Genomic DNA, 21,103 nt, shown 5'->3' with positions numbered 1-21,103 from the left:
AGATTGGTCAGCGACGCAAACTTCACCCTGGTCCAGGAAAGTAGAGGGTATTTAATGAGGATACTCAGCACCATACGAATTCGAACCACAGAAAAAATTAACATCACTACCGTTTAATTATGAAGAGGAGATAACCAAGAAACGCACGATCGGGTGTTTAGAGAAGGTAGATTAAATTAGAGCTTTAATTAACATAAAATCAACAGGTGTCCCATCCCACCTTAACACTACATGTACGTGACTAAACCAAATGCATGTAATGTGTTTTCGGGATGTAAGTGATACTGGGGATGCAGCAGTTTGATAGGGGGAAAAGTATGAAATAAGGGTTTTGACTTTCAACAAGTTTATGTTCAAACCAATGAATTTTAAATAAATGAATGTTGAGTTATTGGCACGAAAACTGAAAACATATTGTGTTTGTTTTCACAAAGCATTTTAGAGGCTAAAATAATATTGAAAAATAAAATCTAGTGCGTTAAGGTTTCTTTAATATATCAATTTGAAAGCCTCTTAGGTCCTTGACAACATCAAACGAGTTGAAATATTGGTGCATAAAGGTACCTGTAACATCTTGAGTGCTATTATTAAGGTTTGCAATTTTAGATGAGTAAATCTCTGTAGAATAGTTTTGGTTAATATTGGTTTGATGATAAACATTTAATCTGATGGGGAGGAGTATATTGGGACTGTTTTGCTGTAATCAGCATACATTAAAACTGCTGCAAAGGCGTTTGCTTTTATACAAACGACAAAAAAATAGATTAATCTTGATATACTTTAAGTCATAAAGTAAATTTAAAGTAAAACTGTTAAATTTCTGGGCAATCTAGGTCACATAAAATTTATGCTTTTTAGCTTTAAACCCATAAACTTAATGAAGTTTTAATTAAGTGTTGCTCATGTCCACATGGAATAAAGGTTGAGGGGGAAATGGTTCTTAGTCAATGTGTCAATAGACGTTCCTTTTTCTGTGACAGTATTACTCTTTCGCTGTTGTATTATTATAAGCTGGTTTATAGATTTTAAAAATTATTTTTTTTAGAATACTTACTTTATTTTTATTGTGAACCGACCATAAAATACTATTCGCCGTTCTTATACTGATAAGAGAATAGGTTTCTTTATTTTGAATGACCAATCTGTAATGTTTATATTTATTTCAAGCTGCAAACAGAATAGCATCAGAGAGTCGTGTTCTAAGCATTGTGTCAGCAGTTAATGCTTAAAAAATATCTATTTTATTCTTTCCAGAAAGAAACTTGATAAGGTCAAAAAGTCTATCAAGGTTTGATTAACAAATTAAACACATGCTTGTAGTTTATCAGATGAAACCTGAATGTCTGTAATTGAATTCTGAGCTAACCATTCCATGAACAATGTGAATTCCCTTTTATAAAAAGCGCCTTCTTCAAACACCTTTTACAATAGAACATAGTTCATTTCGAGAAACTGATTTTATCAAATTTATACATTGGATATTTTGCAATAAAAATACATAATTTGTGTTATGATATCCCGACCAGTTCTTGTTTTCGCGTGAAAACGGAATCAATCTTACATGCAATTTCCATTTGATCACGTGATGGCCAGGAAAGGGTAATAACGCTTTGACCTTTTTGGGGACAATGATTTAATAAAACGCACAATTTTGTACGTGTCTCAAAGGACCTGATTTAAAAAACAACCCTCCCAGCCTTGTGTTCCCCCGGGGAACCATTGCTCACACTTCATTACGACAACTTTAGAAAAAATGTACTGTTTCAGGTCATTGTCGCACAGACAAATGAGGCTATTGGTCCTCGGTGGGATTTGAACAATCGATAAAATATAAGTAATGGTAGATTATAAAAACGTCTGACGGATGCAGGAAAAAACAATGAAACTGTAACATCGTATTTGAGTTCGACGCAAGCAGGTTTATGAGATCTTGTTCAGAAACAGGAAGGTGACACACTGGGATTTCAGCAAATTCTTCGACGGTGTACGAAATCTCAGTTCAAAAAGAAACATTTCTAAGACAATGAAAGAGCCTCAGTATGGTAGACACTAGACAATTAATGAATATAACAGTTCGTGTTAGAGATCAGTGTTAAGAGTTACAGCCCAATATATTTAAAGCGCAAAACAGAAAAAAAAATCAAAATACTTAAAACCCGAGTAAAACTTCTCAAAAACTTGAGTTTCCAGAGGTTCGAAGAGTTGATGCATGTATATGAATAAACAGATTGTCAATGCTGTAAAAACTGTTTGGTTGGTTATTGTCATAAAAAAGAATGCCTGTGAAATAAATCCTGAACATATTTTGAAGAGAGGGGCCAGTTTTTAATAATCTGTAAAAGTTTTGTATGAGTGACTTTTTCAAATATGTACATAAATGATTTGACACCTTTAATGTTTTTACGGGACACTTTATGGATAATAGAACGTCGGGTTTTGTTAACTAGTATCACACGGGAGAACGTAAAAAAAAAGAAAAGACTTCAGCATATGGTCAAGTTTATAATGTCAAAAAACTTACTTTCGTTTATGATTGGTAGAAATCCATTTACTTTTATATCATTGGTTAAACAACTTTTCCTAACAACGAAAATAAGATTACGTAAAAATGTTATTTTTTTGGTTTTTTAAGGAAGGAGTCTTTTCTGGTTTTCGACTTGTCAAACGTAAATTTGATTAATTGTTCATTAAATCAAGATGAAAGAAAATTAAAATAGTATATTTTTCCTTCTTTTTTACTATCATACAACTTGGCATAGAAAAAGTAATCAGTGTTCAGAATCTAACAAGGACTATCTTTTTGGCGTAAAATTGGCGTAGGAAAATATCACATGCTCCGCAACTCAGATTTTCTGCAGATTAATGAGTCTGTTTTAGCATTTTAAAAACAATAACATTTATGTTGGATTTTTTTACTAATGTGAAATATTGATATGATACTTGGGTTTCAGAATATGTTTTTAAAATATGATTTGCATATCAAATTACATTTTTATAAGCTTTTTAAAGCGGTCATTCTATACACTGATTTTTGTGAAAATATCACTTAAATTAGTTTTTCTCTATTATTAGATGGTCAATGATTAGCTTTTCTGTAAATTTATATCTTTATATTAAGTCTTCATAATACATAAAAATCAGAAATATTTTATTATTGGAAGCATAAAAAAATAATCAAAATTTAAGAAAATTAGAGGAAATGCGGGCTAAGCAATATCAATTTTATTATGAATAGTTATTCCAATTTATTAGTATAAGCTGATAAACATTCTGATATTCTATCATTTCATTGAAAAATGGAATCTTCAAATCTTAAACAAATGTCTACAGAACTACAAATAGTTACACTTATTTTTATCATCCTTTATTTTGATGAAAAAGGTAGTGACCTTGACCTGACCTTTATGCGAAAACAAAAAGGTCAAATTTGATTAAACTGATAGAATCATTTGGTAATATGATCTGTTTGACTGTGTCAAAATTTCATTAATTTTTTTTATATGAAGTATGTTTGATAACGAGAAGACTCCTTCCTTAAGGGGACATTTTTAAGTTTTTGTCATATCTGGTTGCATGGGGCATACGTTTTTAGATCATTCCTGTACCGGTTAATTAATTTTTATTAATTTGAAAACAAACATTTTAATTCTGAACATTTTTTCTTGAAACATGCATGATTATACGGTGCAAAAATAAAAGACTATATGCTATTTGGTTTAATTTTCAATTTGATTTTAATATTTCATACATTGATCGAGTGAATACAATAATTAGCACCTACTGCAAAATACAAGCATAATTATAATAATGCCAGCAAAGATCGGCAACATTAATATTTAGGTCAAACGAAAAAGTTATGTTTGCTGAAATGTACATTGTTGAATAATAGTTTAAATTTAGTAATGTTTATCAACTCGAAGTCCTTTAAAACCATTATTACATAAAAGTATATTATAGCATTGAATGATTTATTTTTGACGTCGTCGTGTCAATAACTGCCGTCAGGTGAGCAGACGAATTGAATAATGTGTGTTAGCGCGTTATGATAATTTGTCTGTTCACCTGACGGCAGTTATTGACACGACGACGTCAAAAATAAATCATTTAATGCTTATATTTACATTCCCTAACTGAAGAAATCAATTGTTTACTTAAATAAATCGATATAAAGTGCAGATCACGGAGGGAGTGAATAAGTAACAGCAAGAACAGCCGTTTTGTAAAACTGGTTTAAACTGGTTTTCACATAGACTGTTGAGATGAGATCGACGAGCATGAAAATATAATCCATGATAAATAACTCTTGAAATGTTGCTTTTAACAATAAAGTCAACTTTTTTTGTTGAATAATTCTTAAACATGGTGTTTTGACAACATTCATGAAATACATTTTTTAACCGATAACATAGAAATCACTGTTTGAGAACTACTTATGTAAATTACTCGTAAATTCATACGCAGTGAATAGGTGTTGCATTTAGAGGCATTTAAAGATCACGGAATTTAATGGAAAAACACAGTAGAATGTAAATATTAATATTTATAGGATTTATTTTAATAAGATGTGGGTGGTCATGATTGTTAAGCGCCTTAAACACATGCACTTCCCCGCAAACACAAGCACATTAACGTGAGTCTCTAAAGTGCAATATATAACAAACAGGTTTTACATGAAGTGTAATTTGATATGTTTACGGTGCTACCGTTGTGGTGAGCGCAGCAAGAATTACACATACACTGCATCATTGTCAACTTAGTGTACTTTAGTTATCCACTAACATCAAAGAATTTTAAAGAGAGACAGACAGACAGACAAAATAACCGGAGAGAGAGAGAAAATTTTAAGATTTTTTAAGTTTTAAAATTCTTACAAAATACATAGACTTGCTTCCACCTAAAATCGTTCTTTCCTTTTTGAGAGAATTCATCAGTCTGTAAAACGAAATTTATTGAATTTGCTCAAAATTGTTAACGATGAATACCGTATTATTTTTTTTTATACCTTGTTATCTGAATTTTATTTTTTTCCTGGTTTATATATATTTTTTTAATTTTTGTATTCTAATTACACACGGTGTACACGGTTACACACGGTGTATCCGTGCCCGTCCCTCCGTGCCCCCGGTCCCTGTTAGTGGGTGTGTAATTTCCCATTTTCTGATTTAATGGTTTGACAATATACAATATCGGTAAAAAATTAATTGTTAATTTTTTCTTTTATTTATTCTTTTTTTTTGTTCAAAATGACCCACTTTTCTTTAATTTTTTCTACTTATACTAACTGAACATGCATGCATTTAGCTTAAAATTGAAGCGATATGACACTAAAGTATTTTGTGTGTGTGTGTGTGTATTTATCTCATACGTGTGGTGTATATTACCCGTTTGATAAACCTTTGCTATATCAAACGGGTGATGCTTTATCAAATACTTCCGATCCGAACTATTTTTGACACAGCCCCTCGCTTCAACGCTTCAGTGACCTAATTTCGAAGATTTGCTAATACTTTTAACATAACATGTTATCTATATCTAATACAAAATATTGAATATATAGAATAGATTTTGTCAAAGATTTACATTACAAATATGAAGGAAAACACATAACTGCGAGGTTAAGGCGTCGTAACCGGGGGGGGGGGGGTCTTCATTCCCCCCCCCCCCCCCCCCGGTCACAGTTGCATTCAAATTGTATAGGGTTCTTAAAACATTTCACCAATCTGGTAAAAAGGATGGTCCTTGTAAGTCAAACAATATTTACAAAACAAAAACAATTTATTTACAAATATACAATAAATAGGAGGTTGATGACATCAGTTCTTTCGGATGGACAAGGTGGCATTCGACAAGACGTCTCACATAAGGTAAGTTCCGTAGGACTGGGAAAGCATACATTTTTGGTTCGAATATTAAGTGTCCCACCATAAGTCCTTGCACGGATATAATATGGTCCACCACGTGCCCACTCCGTTGTCACCTATTTAAATATAGAACAACGTTGCATAATAAGTTTTCTAATACACATATTTGAAATTAGATATTGACTCATTAAACACACAGCTGCAGTATATTACAATTCTGGGCTACCGTAACATAACAGCTATTTAAATTACAATTACACATACCTGTAGTCTAACATAAACATAGGTAATCACAGATTACAAAGCTCACCGAGACGAGGCATCACCCCTATGAGACCACCTTTATCATATTATATGAAAATCATACTTTATGATCTTGGATATTCATGGATTCTGTTTTGACACAAAATCATATATCATCTGTTAAAAAATTGTATGATAATCATGTGTTCATATATTAATCAATATAATAATATAAAATTAAATATTGCACCCTATCATACTTACAATATATATCATATAATACAATAAAATACTCTAATAAACAAAGATGATATTGTAAATATGAAATGACATTGTATTGTGTTAAACCTTACTGTATTTGATCACATAATACAACATTATTATATATAATAAAATATTGTATTATATGATACAATATCATATTACATAATACATCATAACATTAAAACATATGATATTATATTGTATAATATAGTATGATATATTGTATTGTATGATATTGTATAATATTTGATACATCATATGATATTGTATCATATGATACAACATTATTTGATATAACATTGTTTCATATCAAATGATACAATATTATGTGATAAAGTAAAATATTATATAATACAATATTATACATACATATTGTATCATATGATACAATATTATATCATATAAACCAATATCATATTATACAATAACGTATGATACGATAATATATAATATTACAATATCATATAATACAGTTTCGTGTGATATAATTGTAAATTACAGAAACCAATATCATATTATACAATATCATATGATACAATATAATATTGTATCATAATATACAATACTATACAAAACAATATCATGATACAATATCAAATCATAAAATATCAAAAAAATTGATACAATATAATATCATATCAAATAACTTTTTACAATATAACATATGATATTATATTGTATCATATTAAACAAAAGTGTTTCATATCATACAATACTTTATCATAGGAATCATGTTATATCATTTAACAACAACCTCATCTTTCTATCAAGCAGGTTTAAGTGAGGTAGGAGATTTCTTTAGCATCCTTGATAATGGAGATCAGGCTCTGCATCTGAAGCAACCTCTGCGTTTCATTTATAATATAGTTAAATCAACTATGCAAGCTATCATCTATAAAACATGTGACCTGTTCAAAAAAATCTAAACCTCATCCAGCATCCGAAACCTATGGCTCAGATTCAGCATTCAAGCCTGTCAGGTGCATCAGTATACATAAGACGCATCTCCATGCAAGTTTGGTGAAGTTCAGACCAGTAATAACTAAGATATCATCATCAGAGGGCACTAGCAATTAAAACTTAACCTGCTCCAGCATCCACAACCTATGGCTCAGATTCAGCATCCATGCCTGTCAGGTGCATCTGTATCATAAGACACACCATCCATTCAAGTTTGGTGAAGTTAAGACCTGTAATAACTAAGATATATTTTTTAGCATCCTTGAAAATGGAGATCAAGCTCTGCATCTGAAGCTTCCTCTGTGATTCATTCATATTACAGTTTAGTCAACTATGCAAGTTTGAAATAGTACTATCATCTATTAAACATGTGACCTGTTCCAAAAAACTTAACCATATCCAGCATCTGAAACCTATGGCTCAGACTCAGCATTCAAGCCTGTCAGGTGCATCAGTATCATAAGACGCACCATCCATGGAAGTCTGGTGAAGTTAGGACAAGCAATAACTAAGATATAATCATCAGAGGGCACCTATTTCAAAAACTTTAACCAGCTCTAAAAACCTTAACCTCCTCCAGCATCCGAAATCTATGGCTCAGATTCAGCATTCAAGCCTGTCTGGTGCATCAGTATCATAAGACACACAATCCATGCAAGTTTGGGGAAGTACGGACCAGCAGTAACTTAGATATTGCTATCAAAGGGCACCTGCAACAAAAACTTTAACCTGCTCCAAAAACCTTAACCTCCTCCAGCATCCGAAACCTATAGCTCAGATTCAGCATTCAAGCCTGTCTGGTACATCAGTATCATAAGACACACCATCCATGCAAGTTTGGTGAAGTACTGACCTGCAGTAACTTAGATATTGCTATCAAAGGGCACCTGCAACAAAAACTTTAACCTGGTCCAACAACCTTAATGTCCTCCAGCATCTGAAATTTAGGACTCAGATTCAGCATCCTAGTCTTTCAAGTCCATAAGTAGGTCCAGATGCATCATCCATGCAAGTTTGGTGAAGATAGGACAAGTAATAGCTTAGATACAGGACATGCAACAAAAACTTTAACCAGGTCCGGACGCCGACGCCGACGCCGACACCGACGCCGACGCCGAGGGTATAGCATAAGCTCCCCCTGACTTCGTCTCGGTGAGCTAAAAATAGAAAAAATATGACACTTACTGGGTTGTATCTCTCTCACACAATTAAGCCCACACAGGGATGCCGTTCCCAAGATCACACAGCATGGGAAACGCCCAAGATATCTCAGCAAGAGTACAGACACGTCCACACAGCTTGTCGCCCAGAATACATCTAACCTCGCTCTTCAAACCACTAAGCACTAAATCATACCTGTGAAACAGGTTTTCTCCAGTAGTATTACTACACCCAGTGACCACGCAAGCAAAAATATATAAATAACTCAAAAGTATGGAAATACATTTCAAACAAAATTTAGATACCAGAACTCAACCAAAAGTATGGGAGTATGTTTGGAACATAATTGTGACTCCCCCCCCCCCCCCCCCCCCCCCCCCACACACACACACACACACTTTTTTGCAAAGTTATACATAACCCTAACCAAAGACTTTTTTTCTTGTTTGTCAAGATTTTTGATAAGTTTAGCCCCTTTCCAACTTTCAATTTGCTTTGTGTAGTTTATAAAACAAATCACGTTAACTATCAAAGGAGTTCATCCTGACGACGCGATGAAAACAGAGCATACTGGTCGTGTTAATATACAAGATCTTACCGAAATAATGTTTTTTAAGACTTTTATTCCACCACCAGTAAGCATCCTCAATTACTATTTTCAGTTTCGAATCATTAGGCTAGTGTTTATTTTATAAAACACCAACAAATGTTCCTCGTTCGAGTCAATTCAAACTAAAGAGCATTCGCAACTTTGTGTTACGTTATGTCGACAAACATGATTATTTAAGTCTTCTGACTGACCAGTATTTCCATTTAATCAGGTAATTAAGCTCGAAGAACAATTATTTAGAGCTAAAGAATTATTTCAAAGTTTATTTCAGTAAAACTTTTCATCAAAACAGATTGATTTATCTCCAAAATGACATACTATATTGTATTGCGCAAGGTCACAATAACTGCATAACATATAACGTTGAATCTTTGAAAAAATCAAAGTACTGAAGTACTGACGGGGGTTGATTTTATCGATTATTATAAGTCCCCTACTGGTTTCACCGGGGGGGGGGGGGAGACTATAGCTTTCCTCTGTGTCCGTCATTCCGTCTGTCCGTCCGTCCGTCTGTCCCACTTTAGTTTTCCACACTTTTTTTCTTTATGCGTTTGAGGAATAATATGAAATTTGCTGAACAGCTCCAAAATGTCAAACTACAGATCAAGTTTACACTTTTGTAGCGTCTGGTTGACATATTTTCGAGAAAATTAATTTTTTACATTCCAATTTTTTAATGTTCGGGTTCGTTATCGGGTTCGGTGTGTATTAAATAAACAAGGAAAGTATGTAGTCAGTTATTATATCGTGCATTTCTTGTACAAGTACCATTCCGTTTATTGTTTCTAACAAACAAATAAGCTCTGTAAAATAGTGTCAATCATTGTGTTGTAAATTTAATCGACAAGGTGTTTTGTATTATTACAATCGGGTTCGTTATCGGGTTGGTCTGTTGATTCGGGTTACAAAAGACGGTAAGAAATGATATTCTGCATAACAGTGCATTGTTTTAACACATTTCTATCAGCAAATACTAAATGGACTTGGCGAAATTACAGGAGATAATATAAAGAGTATTATTTTACCCATTTTTTAATTTCATTTCTTAATCAGCTATGTAGTTTGAATGTTCTATTTTCTTTTATCTCTAATTAAAGCATAACATCTCTTTTATAATAGTTTGAAATAGTTGTATGCTTCGAAGCTTTCATAGAATAATACAAACCGGTAGGCGGCGTGTATTGCTTATGCAATACTCCCAGAATGCTTGTTTATTTTAGAATCAACGAAAATGTTATTTTGCATGGCAAGTGGTTTCTTATATGTATTTGATTTTTTATAATATGAATACTCGGACTCTTCCAAAAAGAATTTCGAAAAAAAAACCATATGAATCATGTGTAATATTTAAAGATACTATTAATTCCATCAACGTACGTATCAGTAATCAAAATACATGTATTTCTGAAAAATTGAATGGATCCAAGCAATATTCAACTCTAGCTTCGTTCAACCAGACGCTCGGCTGTCTCCGTTAATCTCTTCTTCTAAATTCTCTGCTTGTCGAAGATTTACGGAAACCACCGATCGTCTGGTTGAACGATACTATAGTAAACTCTAGCGTAGGAATACATACATGTACCACTACAAAAAATGTCTAAATTGTTTCCAACCATTTAAGCTCTGACTATTTTCAAGGTATCAATAAATAAGTTTCCTTGAAAAACAATGCTTCAGAATTCATTACAGCGAACTTATCGACTATTACCGAGAACTAAGTCTTGTCTGCGGTGATGATTTGTGCTTAGGTCCAAACACTGTTTCACTTTCGGTTTGGCAGAGTAACTGCATAGGAGAGTTGATTAAAATCAACTCCCAAAAAATCGGTCATAAAATGGGCTTTCTTAAAAGCTTTATGATATTTATCAAATTGTAAGAGATATATAGAACATCTATACAATGTAATTGTGTGATTTTATAATTGCTTTATCCAACTCGTTGAAATGGTTATATTTGCTCGGCAAGCCTCGCGAATATATTCACCATTTCAACTCGCTGGATAAAGCAAATATAAAATCACAAAATATAGATATCCTTAATGTAATAATATAATCTCTCTATCAAAACTAAAAAAAAACCCATTAAAAACATCATCTGAGGCAGGGATCGCAGTCTATAGTTAAATTGCTAGTACACGCATTACAGATGTTTGATCCACCCCTGAATTTATCGCGGGAAATATAGCGCGAGATCATTGTGACGTCATAAGTTAAAATCTAGAATCATTTGTTTACGTATCTCAACTCAAAACGAAGGAATGGGAACATGTAAAAAAAAAATGTATTGGGTCTCATCAAACCGTGTACGGTACTTAGAACGTGTATTCAAGCATCAAAGCACCGTGAATTACGAGTTAAATGTTAGCCATTTTTCGCAAAGCACTACGGCAGAAAAATTTGACGTAGACAAAAAAAATTCTTAATGAATCTGTAGATTTAGCTCGTTCTCTTGAACCCGCTTGCACTGGTTCTTAAAGCTCGCTGAGCTCGCTATAAACGGCGAAATATGGATACTTTATAAGTAAATGAAGATATCGATAATGAATATACATGTATATAAGATATATATTTGCATTTGCGTGTAGGTGTATTAAAATATCATGAATAAAATTTCATAACTTTTTTTAACCAAATAGAATGCATCAGTTTCTGAATAAAATCATATAGTTTATACAAATTGAATGTTTAGTCTGATATGAGAAAAAAGGGCATTACAAACTGTCCAACAAAAAGGGGTTTAAAGGTAAAAATGAATTCATTTAGCAACAATGCACAGTAATACGGGTCATTCAAAAGTTGTTTTCTTTAGGAATTTGAGGAACTCCCTCTCACTGACCACACCATCGCCATCCTTGTCGGCGAAATCGATCATCTCCTGTAAAAGTTTAAACCTTGAAACCTAAATACAAATATTATGTATTTTTTAATGGGACAATAATGCGAGGTTGTTTTTCTTTTTTTAAAGAAAAAAATATTAAAATATAAATACGATTTAACTTTGCCATGAACTGAACTTTTATAAAATTATCTAAACTTTAAAGTGTCAAGTTAGTGTGCTTGACTTGCAAAGAGATGCATAATAAGGCTTTAAGAAATATGGGCGCATATCTTTTCATTTACCACAAGTATAGATTACCTGTAGGTCCTCGGCCATTGTACCTGTAAAATACCCAAGTTCGGCAGCCACCGACTGTAGATCTCCGGAATTGATTTTTCCGTCTCTGTCGCGATCCAGCAACTCGAATGCTTTTTGCAGATCCTCTACGTCATCTTTCTGTGTCATTTTCTTCGTCATAATTGCTAAGTAATCATTAAAGTCTAACAAACCTACAATTAAAACAAATAATATGTTTTACGGTGCGACCGTTGGGGCGAGCACAGCATGTGATCAAACGATGAATTATAATAAATCAATAAAGATAAAATTAACAACGTAAAATTTGAATGCAAAAAAATAAAACATACCTATTTTTCGGTAAATTTGCGTTATTCATAGTTTATAAAATTTGTTATAATGTATTTATTTATAAGTAGAACAGTAGTTTAATCTTAGATACAATGTTGTTGAATAATAAAGATTTTAATATATGAATATTCATTGCACTGTATCTCCTCTTTTAAAGTCATTGTAACGTCAGTTCATCCCCCTTTTTTGCAGAAGACATTTTTTCTTAAACCTACATATAAAACTTGACTTATCATAGAGCTCCCCCCCCCCCCATGTTAAAAAAATAATATTTCATTTTTTTCCCAATTTACACATAGAAAATCGACTTATCATGGATTTGCCCCCTCCACTTTTAAAAAAAAAATAATGTTTGATATTTTTTTTTTAATTTACACTTAAAAATATTTGCTTATCATATTAAAAGAACATGGTGCCCCCCCCCCCCCCCCCATGTTATAAATGGAAGTGAAAATGAAGAAACCATTGAACTGCTAAAGAGCTGAAGGATTAGAATTTTCATGATTTTTTTTTCTTTTTGCTTGCAAAGATTTTTTGGATGATGAGGCTGCCATCCACCCACCCACTCCCTTTTTAAAAAAGGCGATGCTACGTGTACGTTCCAGGAATTTACCGTACTTATAGTGAATAAAATAAATGTGAGCATTCATCCAAATGAGTGCAATTTACAACTGTTTCCTGTATCTGAAGAAATGTCCTTATTCTTCAGCTGTTCTTTAGCTTAGCCTTTGCAAGATTTTGAGAGGATTATGGTCATTTCAGCAGATTTACAATAACTTCAATTAGAGTAATTTCCCCTTATCAGTGCTTATTGTGACGTCAAAGCTGACGTTGGTTAAGTGTCGCCTGACTCTTTAAAACTCCCCTGAGAAATAAAAGTACGCGAAGTATACTGTTTTATTTCTTTAAAAAGCATGATGTTCTTAAAATTACACATCTTAATGCTTCTCAAAAGTTGTACTTTGATTCTCGCGAGAACGTGAGGTTGGAAACCATTGGTACTATGAATTGTGGGTCAAAATTTACTGACGCCGAAAAAATCTATCGGATCAATGTGTAAACCTTTGTGACGTCACTCGATTATCTTTGATTGAGAGTGTACTGAGGTGAACTTTAGAGGTACCGTTGACTGTATGTCGTATAGTAGGCTCATACATCGTTATTGTTTTTATTGTCTTGCTGATTCTCTTGAGAGTGTGAAGTGGTGAAAATTGCCATGATTACAGGGAACTACTGGGACGATTAAAACAATGCATTACTGGTCCGATTTACTGACGCCAAAAAAATCCGTTGAATGAATGTGCAACTAGTCCGAATTTTCTATTCACACACGCCTTGCCGGTAGAGCTCGCTTCGCGCCGGCGCTGCGCGCCGGCGAGCTGCGCTCGTTATTATCATACTATATCATAAATGAGCCAGGATGAAGGCCGAAGTAGAATAAAATCCCTAATATTTTAAAAGACTTTCAAAGTGAAGTAACGTTATCCAATTGCAAAGAATTCAGGCACTTTTGAGTTATCTCTCTTCTACTTCATTTGACAAGTATATTTCGACAAATCAGGAATTCTAAAAATAGTTACCGAATGTCTTGCAATTTAAAGAAATAAACAAAAAATCAAAATCAGAAAAGGATATCCCCCGCCGAAATAAGATTCTATTCGTATTAGAATGAGAACACACTTATAATGTGTTCACTTTGCTCGCCAAAAAACTGCATGAATTCTAAATTAAATGAAATTCCTCACTCAATACCTGGTTATATATTGTCTCAAAATGACATAATCAATATATGAAAGAGAGAAGGATTGGATTGTCAAATGATTTGAGGGTGGTGGGAACTTCTAGCATGGAATCTAAGTGAGAGTCAAATCGTTACATGGACGAGTATTAATCCGTAATACAGCCCTATCAAATGGAGACGTACTGAGAACAAATCCATTGCAGTCTACAGCTCGTTATTTTTCATTAGAATGTTAAATCATTTATTTTAATCTATACTTAATCTTTACTCCTTCTCTCTAAGCTAAAGGTGTCGTCTGCATTATGATCCTGCAGTTGGAAAAGAGATAATTCGAATTAAAAGTACATTCTTGTGATAAAGAGTGTTATTAGGGTGACTGGGTTTTTTTACAGCATATAACAAGTGCATGTTGATGTAATCATGTTTGGCCAGGAATTAATCAGTAAGAATTAGTCTTCTGGGAGCAAATAAAGTTAGAATATATGTTAGTATTTAAATTCGGTATGTTTGACATAACAAGAACAATTTTTGGAAGGTAGCCATTGTTTGATAAAGAAGAATTGACAAGCTTCATTGATTTAACATGGAATATTTAATTAATGTTTTGTGGCACCGCTAATGGATTGACCAAGAGAATTGCTTTACTCATGTATTAACTTTTTCCCGAAATGAAATTCTTTTTTATTTAAGTATACTAATAGGATGCAATTTTTTGTTTTGGTGAGCGTCATTGCTCGATGTACAACAACCTTAAATTGGTGATAGTGACTTCACTAAATGAGTATTAGAATCGACTTAATTAAATGATCTATCGGAATAGACCGTGTATTAAGGTATCTGTCGATAAACCCACCTTTCGCAACATGAGACTTTATAGTGTTTTGATATTTTGTTATTAATTTTTCTTATTTGTTTTCATATTTGTTAGCTAAAAACTGAGTTGAAGATTACAGGTAAAACACACGATACAAAACACATTTGCTATTTACTTTGATTTAAAATATGAATATCACGAACATGCTATTGTTTTTCTAATACAAAGTTCTAAAAAAATAAATAATAAACCTGTCATTTTGTACATGAGCATATTATAAGCAAACCCGATTAAAACGTGGACCAGAAAACACACGTGTTATACATGTACATATTGAAATGAAACTACACGAATTTACACGACATAGATAAAAATACTATTATTTTGACAAATAATATGTTTATCTATATTCAATTTTAAGGCATAATTAAGGTTTAAATAACCTCTTTAAAATCGCACACTTACGTGTGATGATAAGTAGCCCAGTCCCCTGACCTATTAATATAAAGCTGTTTGTTTTGTTTGCCTTCTCGTTTTTTTTTTTGGGGGGGGGGTGTAAAAAATCGAGATTTTTTTTACCTTTTCCATCCTTGTCCACTCCTGATATTAGCTGTCTAATTTCTTCTTGTTTTGGTTCATAACCAAGAGCTCGAAAAGCAATCTATTAAAAAAAACTACAAATATCTAAAGAAATAATCAATGTACATTTTATTTTAAAAGTGATGTCAAATATATTGATCAAAACGTCGAATGTTGTCAAATTATAATATTGAATTTTTAGATTTATTTCAAATTTAATTTATTGTAAAGAAATAATAACTTATATATTCGGTATATAATGACGTCACCTTTATATCCTCGGCGCTGATCGTACCATATCCGCTTTCTTCGCCACCTTTGCTAAAGATATCAAAGACTTTCCGAAGGTCGGCTTCTTGTTCTGAAGTTAGCTTAAATTGGGATTTTCGAACTTGTTTCTTTGTTTTAGAGGCGGCCTGTAGTGCAGATGTACTTGGTATTTCAACGTTAAAGGGGCATGGGCACGATTTTAATCAGAAATATATTTTTATTCTAAAGATTACAAGGCTTCAGTAAGGCATCTTTAATAGCAAGCCAAAATTTGAGTGTCATTTCTTGAGTTAAAAGCGAGTCACATAGCTTAGAATTCTTTGATATTTAAACAAAGATTCTGTTTACATTTTGAATGTTGAAGTAAATATTCCAGTTTTAGACCTAAAGAACTGTTTAAGAACTGTTTGTTTATGCTTTAAACGAATACAAGAAGAAATAGTCAAGTCAGCTTGAAAAAGATTTTTACAGGGCACGAGCATTGGTTACATGATAAAGAATTATGAGGCCTGTATTTTGCTTTTAACTCTACGACTGACCCTCAAATTTCATTTGATCACCAGAAATGCATTTCTAACGAATTGTAAGTAATAAAAACAGAAAAATATAATTTGACCAAAATCGTGACCATGTCCCTTTAACTTAATTCCAGAGGCACATTAACTTATGTTAAAATTACAAAGAATAACCTTTGCAAAGTAGTTTCTCAAAAATGTAGTTTCTTAATTTAATTAAATGCCGTTTATAACAATATACATGAATTAAAAATATTAATGTTAAGTTTGAAATCATACAACTTACCATTATTTCAATTAACACGCACGTTCGCTATAATTCTCTTTAAAACACCTAAAGGTCACACTTTATCGCAATCACTGAATATAGCTTTTATCTGAACATTTAAATTTCGGTTTATAACTTTGTACACTTAATTGTTTAAACTTATTAAGGAAAAACATCTCTCTCTCTCTCTCTCTCTCTCTCTCTCTCTCTCTCTCTCTCTCTCTCTCTCTCTCTCTCTCTCTCTCTCTCACATTTTCTCAAATTGAACAAAATATCAAATATCATTTCTTATCAAACAACAATATATTTATTTCATGGATTCTGGTTTATGACAGTGTTCATTCGAATAAAGAATTAGATATTTCTAGTTATGAGACGCTTTACAATTTACGTGGTGTGTGTTTATACATGTAACAATTGTCGTAAAATGCCGACTTCCGGTAAATGGAATCACTGGTAGCTTCCGGTAAATGGAATCACTGGTATGTTTTCTTCATCATCCTGAGGAACTCGTGTTCATTGACCTCACCGTCTCCATCCCTGTCCGCCCCATCAATCATTTCCTTGGAAAAAAACACACGTGACAACAATCATTTCAATTTGATATATGGTTAATATGAAGCAGCATTCATTTTATCAAAAATAAATTTATGAGGGTTGTGGGCCGTTAAATAGAGATATTGAAAACTGGTTTATAATTTAATGAACTTTGGATTTGACGCAGCTAAACTATTTATGTGCTTTACTAATTTTAATTTTGTTACATGTATTTCGTAGAAATCTCTGAAGAAAAAGAATTTCGGTTCGATTTTTTGTAGACATAGTATTACGCTATATCTGATTTATTATAATTACGGATTCTATCAAGTAAATGAGATTCAAAACAATAGGGATGCGTTTAATAAAAAGATTATAACCAGTACATGTTAACCTATCATGCACAGGTTGGGTTTTTTTTTCACTCATATACCTGAAGTTCGTCCTGCATTTTGTCAGGGTCGTATCCAAGTTCAATGGCGACGCGGTCGAGGTTTGCGCGGGAGATTTTTCCGGTGCCATCTTCATCAAACAGCCAGAAGGCCTTCTGTAGGTCCTCTGTCTCATCCTTCTCTGTCATCTTCTTCGTCATCAGCGTCAGAAAGTCATCGAAATCCAAAATACCTGAATTTTTTTTTTTATCAATTCTTGATCTTGTTTTAAAAATTGAAACAATGTAGGAACTAATTCAAACTACTAAACTTATTAAAGCGTTGGGAAATCGATATGACAAAATTGCATTTAAATCAATCAAAACTTAGCTAAGTCTCATAAAATAATTTGGGAGAGAGAGAGATTGATTTCGTTCTATAGATTGTACCTACCTGAACCGTCGGTATCTATCTCTGCGACCAATCTCTTCATTTCATCTTTCTTAGGTTCGAACCCAAGAGCACGCAAAGCAATCTATAAACAACAAAAAAATACACAATAATACTGACAGTGTAAAGAACACACAGCTTCAGTGTTGCATTCCGAAAAAAAATTGCAATTGAAAAACAATGAGCTATATTTGCTGGTGAGAGGAAAATGTGTAGATTTTAGGCTGTAATTATGTAGGTAACTATTTTAAAGTATCTCTGTCTGTGGGTTGTTTTTAAACGTACATATAACGTTTAAAATTATGTTTAAGTTTGTCAACATTTTTACATCAAAGTAGTCATAATTGCATAAGTTTAGCGGTACTTGTATATTTTTTCTCAAGTACCAATATATCTTATTTGCTTTAAAAACATATGGAAACCAGGCTAGCTGTTATAGACATATAGTATATTTCTTGCAATAACTCTAGTTCATTTAAAATATCATCATTATCAAAATTATTACGGAGGCATAAAGTTGGTGTGGGACACCTATATATTGTGACATACCTCCTATCAAAATGAACAAGGAAATAAAAGAATAGTTTTATAGGGAAAAAAATCGCACTAATTTTATCTAACAGCGTAGCAAAATAGGTTAGAGAGTTGACTACGAATCTGTTATTCATGCTGGGACCTTTATTGCCCTTACCAAAACATGTCAAACTTTAACCCATTTTAACATCAGCAGGTGTCCCATGGCACCTTAAGATATTGATCCTCTCCTTGAAAATCTTTACTTCATAAAAATATTACAAAGCTCTGTGTTTTAATTTGGGGGCTTTTTGTTCTAATATTAGCAACTCAATCCCGCGTTTACATTCACTATGTAAGAAGTATAAAAAAAAATTAAAAGTGTGTCGAAGAGGATGTAGCAATAATTAGATATTGACTTTTTTACGACAATTTTTTCACGAAAGATGATTGGTCATCTCAATCATGTGATCCCTGCATTATGAATATGAATACAAATAAATTTTTGTGATACATTTGTTGATTTATCAATTTTAAAGTGTAAGAGGTGAACTATAATATGTAGGCTAGGTGTAAGACGCCTGGACCTTAAGCTCACTAGCGTCGATCGTCCCTGACCCGTCGGCATCGAACACATCGAACGCCTCCCTCAGGTCCGCCTTCATCTCCTTCGTCAGCTCTAGACGCGGGCCATTCTTCTTCTTCGCCTTCTTTTCCGCCTACAAAACGTAGTGTCCTATTTCTATAATCGTTTTTAAAAATGCAAACAATATCGAATTCCAAATTCCAAAACGAATTATCTGATGTTAATATTAATTGTTAGCAGTCTGATTTGGCCACAATAATTTTTTTTCACAATTTACAAGGATAGGAGAAATATTTTCTAGTCTGTTTCACCGCTATAATTTTACTGTATGCTTTATCGGAATATAAGTATAGGAGGAGGCGAAGATAAAAAGAATATTTACTTTTATATGCATAAGAATGTTTTATCTGTTATAACAAAGGATATATATTTAGACAGACATAGAGACAATTGTTGTTATACCACTCCCCTCTCCAACTTCTTACAAGGGGCGGATCAAGTTTACTTCATAATGAACTCCCTGTATTTACTTCAGATTTTTAAATCCCCTTCACACAATGTTAACAGGTTCATTTGTTCAGACAAGTTAAAATACAGACAAAGATCGATATCTATCAATCAGGGGTTTTTAATGATGCATGTAGTTGAGTAAATGTTTCAGGGTTTTTTTTACAAGTCCAACGATTGAATAGCCTTTAATGTGTATGTAACAGTAATAGAGATTAAATCCAATTCAATTTGAGTGATATTTAGAAAAGTAACCAGAAGCTCAAGTATAACCTAGCTGGAGGTTTTGTGGTTTGTGAATGAACAGAATAGGCTACAGGAAATTAGCTCAAACAACCTTCTGATAGAGTTCTTTTCATACTAACATTCATATTTAAGTGTAGCATTGTACAAGTATACAAATAAAGGAACAACTTCTCTATTTTGATTTAGTCCATTCAAGGTGTTTAGGGTCGGCCAAATTATTTATTTATTAATTGATGATGAATTTTTTTCTAATCTATAAAAGAACTGAATAATTTATGCACACGTCTGCACAGTATACATGTATTAAAGGAATTACTCGTCTTTTACACCAATCTTGATTTTGAAAAGGTCCATTTTACACACTGTCAAAATTGTTCTGTCAAAGCAGGCTAATATTTCTTAAAACCATTGTCCATTTTTTTAAGCACGGAACCATTAATCAACCGAAGGTTCATTAAGAGTCCGTAATTTTAATCACGCGACAAGTCCGGCTATTGTAGTCTTTGAAAGGGAGATTTCATGCATATAAAACAAGCTTTTCACACGAAACATCAATTCTCTATTGAAAACAAGAACATTTAGATAAGTTTCACATGCATCAATGAAGAGTAAAAGGCGAGAAACAATGAACACATACAAGGGAATTCCAAAGCTTACCATAATTAGTTGGCGTCTTTCGTCATGCCTTGGTGCTCTTCAAAAAACAAAGACAGTATCTACACCGTAAATACCCGACAAAAACGCACTGACCGAAGTAACTCCGGTGTCACTGATTCAAATGTTGGGAGTGTTGAACTCTAGAGGCGGATCAATTCGTATGGGCACGTAACAATCACTTTGTCAGCTGTTTTATTCATCAATTTGATTTTAAATAAAATATGTATTTAATAGCTATTTACACTGACTTGTTTGAAAAATCGTGGATTTTTTTTCTTTTCATAAAGAACTTCTCTCTATCTTATCAATCGCGTAATTTTTTTTTCGTTTAAGTCGTGGTTCCTTTTAATTTGGAAAACAAAATCTTGAAAATCTTTCCGGTGTCAATACACCAAATTAATTACAAATATATTAAGTATGCGAAAGCATATATCTTTTTCACCTCCATTTGTTAATTCTAAATAATACCTGTTCACATCCGCGAA

At 32.8% G+C, this 21,103-nt stretch overlaps 2 protein-coding genes across 2 annotated transcripts; both read right to left on the bottom strand.

Moving 5' to 3' along the window:
• Nucleotides 1–9,092: 9,092 nt before the first annotated feature.
• Nucleotides 9,093–16,906, bottom strand: LOC105331093 (uncharacterized). The gene is made up of 5 exons (XM_034457631.2): nt 16,770–16,906; nt 15,968–16,114; nt 15,699–15,780; nt 12,235–12,425; nt 9,093–11,973 (listed from the first exon to the last, which is right to left on the bottom strand). Exons 1-5 carry the CDS (start codon nt 16,770–16,772, stop codon nt 11,884–11,886), a joined length of 513 nt encoding a protein of 170 aa, XP_034313522.1. The 5' UTR covers nt 16,773–16,906; the 3' UTR covers nt 9,093–11,883.
• Nucleotides 16,907–17,047: 141 nt separating this feature from the next.
• LOC105331085 (uncharacterized) lies at nt 17,048–20,775 on the bottom strand. The gene is made up of 5 exons (XM_011433125.4): nt 20,619–20,775; nt 19,210–19,341; nt 18,113–18,194; nt 17,722–17,912; nt 17,048–17,314 (listed from the first exon to the last, which is right to left on the bottom strand). The coding sequence occupies exons 1-5, from the start codon at nt 20,619–20,621 to the stop codon at nt 17,228–17,230; spliced, it is 495 nt and encodes a 164-aa protein (XP_011431427.1). The 5' UTR covers nt 20,622–20,775; the 3' UTR covers nt 17,048–17,227.
• Nucleotides 20,776–21,103: the final 328 nt, after the last annotated feature.

This window comes from Magallana gigas, chromosome 5, assembly GCF_963853765.1.
Source record: "Magallana gigas chromosome 5, xbMagGiga1.1, whole genome shotgun sequence".
NCBI classification, from domain to species: Eukaryota; Metazoa; Mollusca; class Bivalvia; order Ostreida; family Ostreidae; genus Magallana; species Magallana gigas.
Note: the sequence above shows the minus strand (reverse complement) of the source record. Positions and strands in the feature narration are given on the sequence as shown.

Coding starts and splice junctions, on each gene's coding strand:
- LOC105331093 (XM_034457631.2), bottom strand. Junction 15,781..15,967: donor TCAGCGCCGAGGATATAAAG/GTGACGTCATTA, acceptor TTTTTTTAATAG/ATTGCTTTTCGAGCTCTTGG. Junction 12,426..15,698: donor AGTGGACAAGGATGGAAAAG/GTAAAAAAAATC, acceptor TTTTAATTGTAG/GTTTGTTAGACTTTAATGAT.
- LOC105331085 (XM_011433125.4), bottom strand. Junction 17,913..18,112: donor GATAGATACCGACGGTTCAG/GTAGGTACAATC, acceptor AAAAAAATTCAG/GTATTTTGGATTTCGATGAC. Junction 17,315..17,721: donor AAATGCAGGACGAACTTCAG/GTATATGAGTGA, acceptor TTTTTTTCCAAG/GAAATGATTGATGGGGCGGA.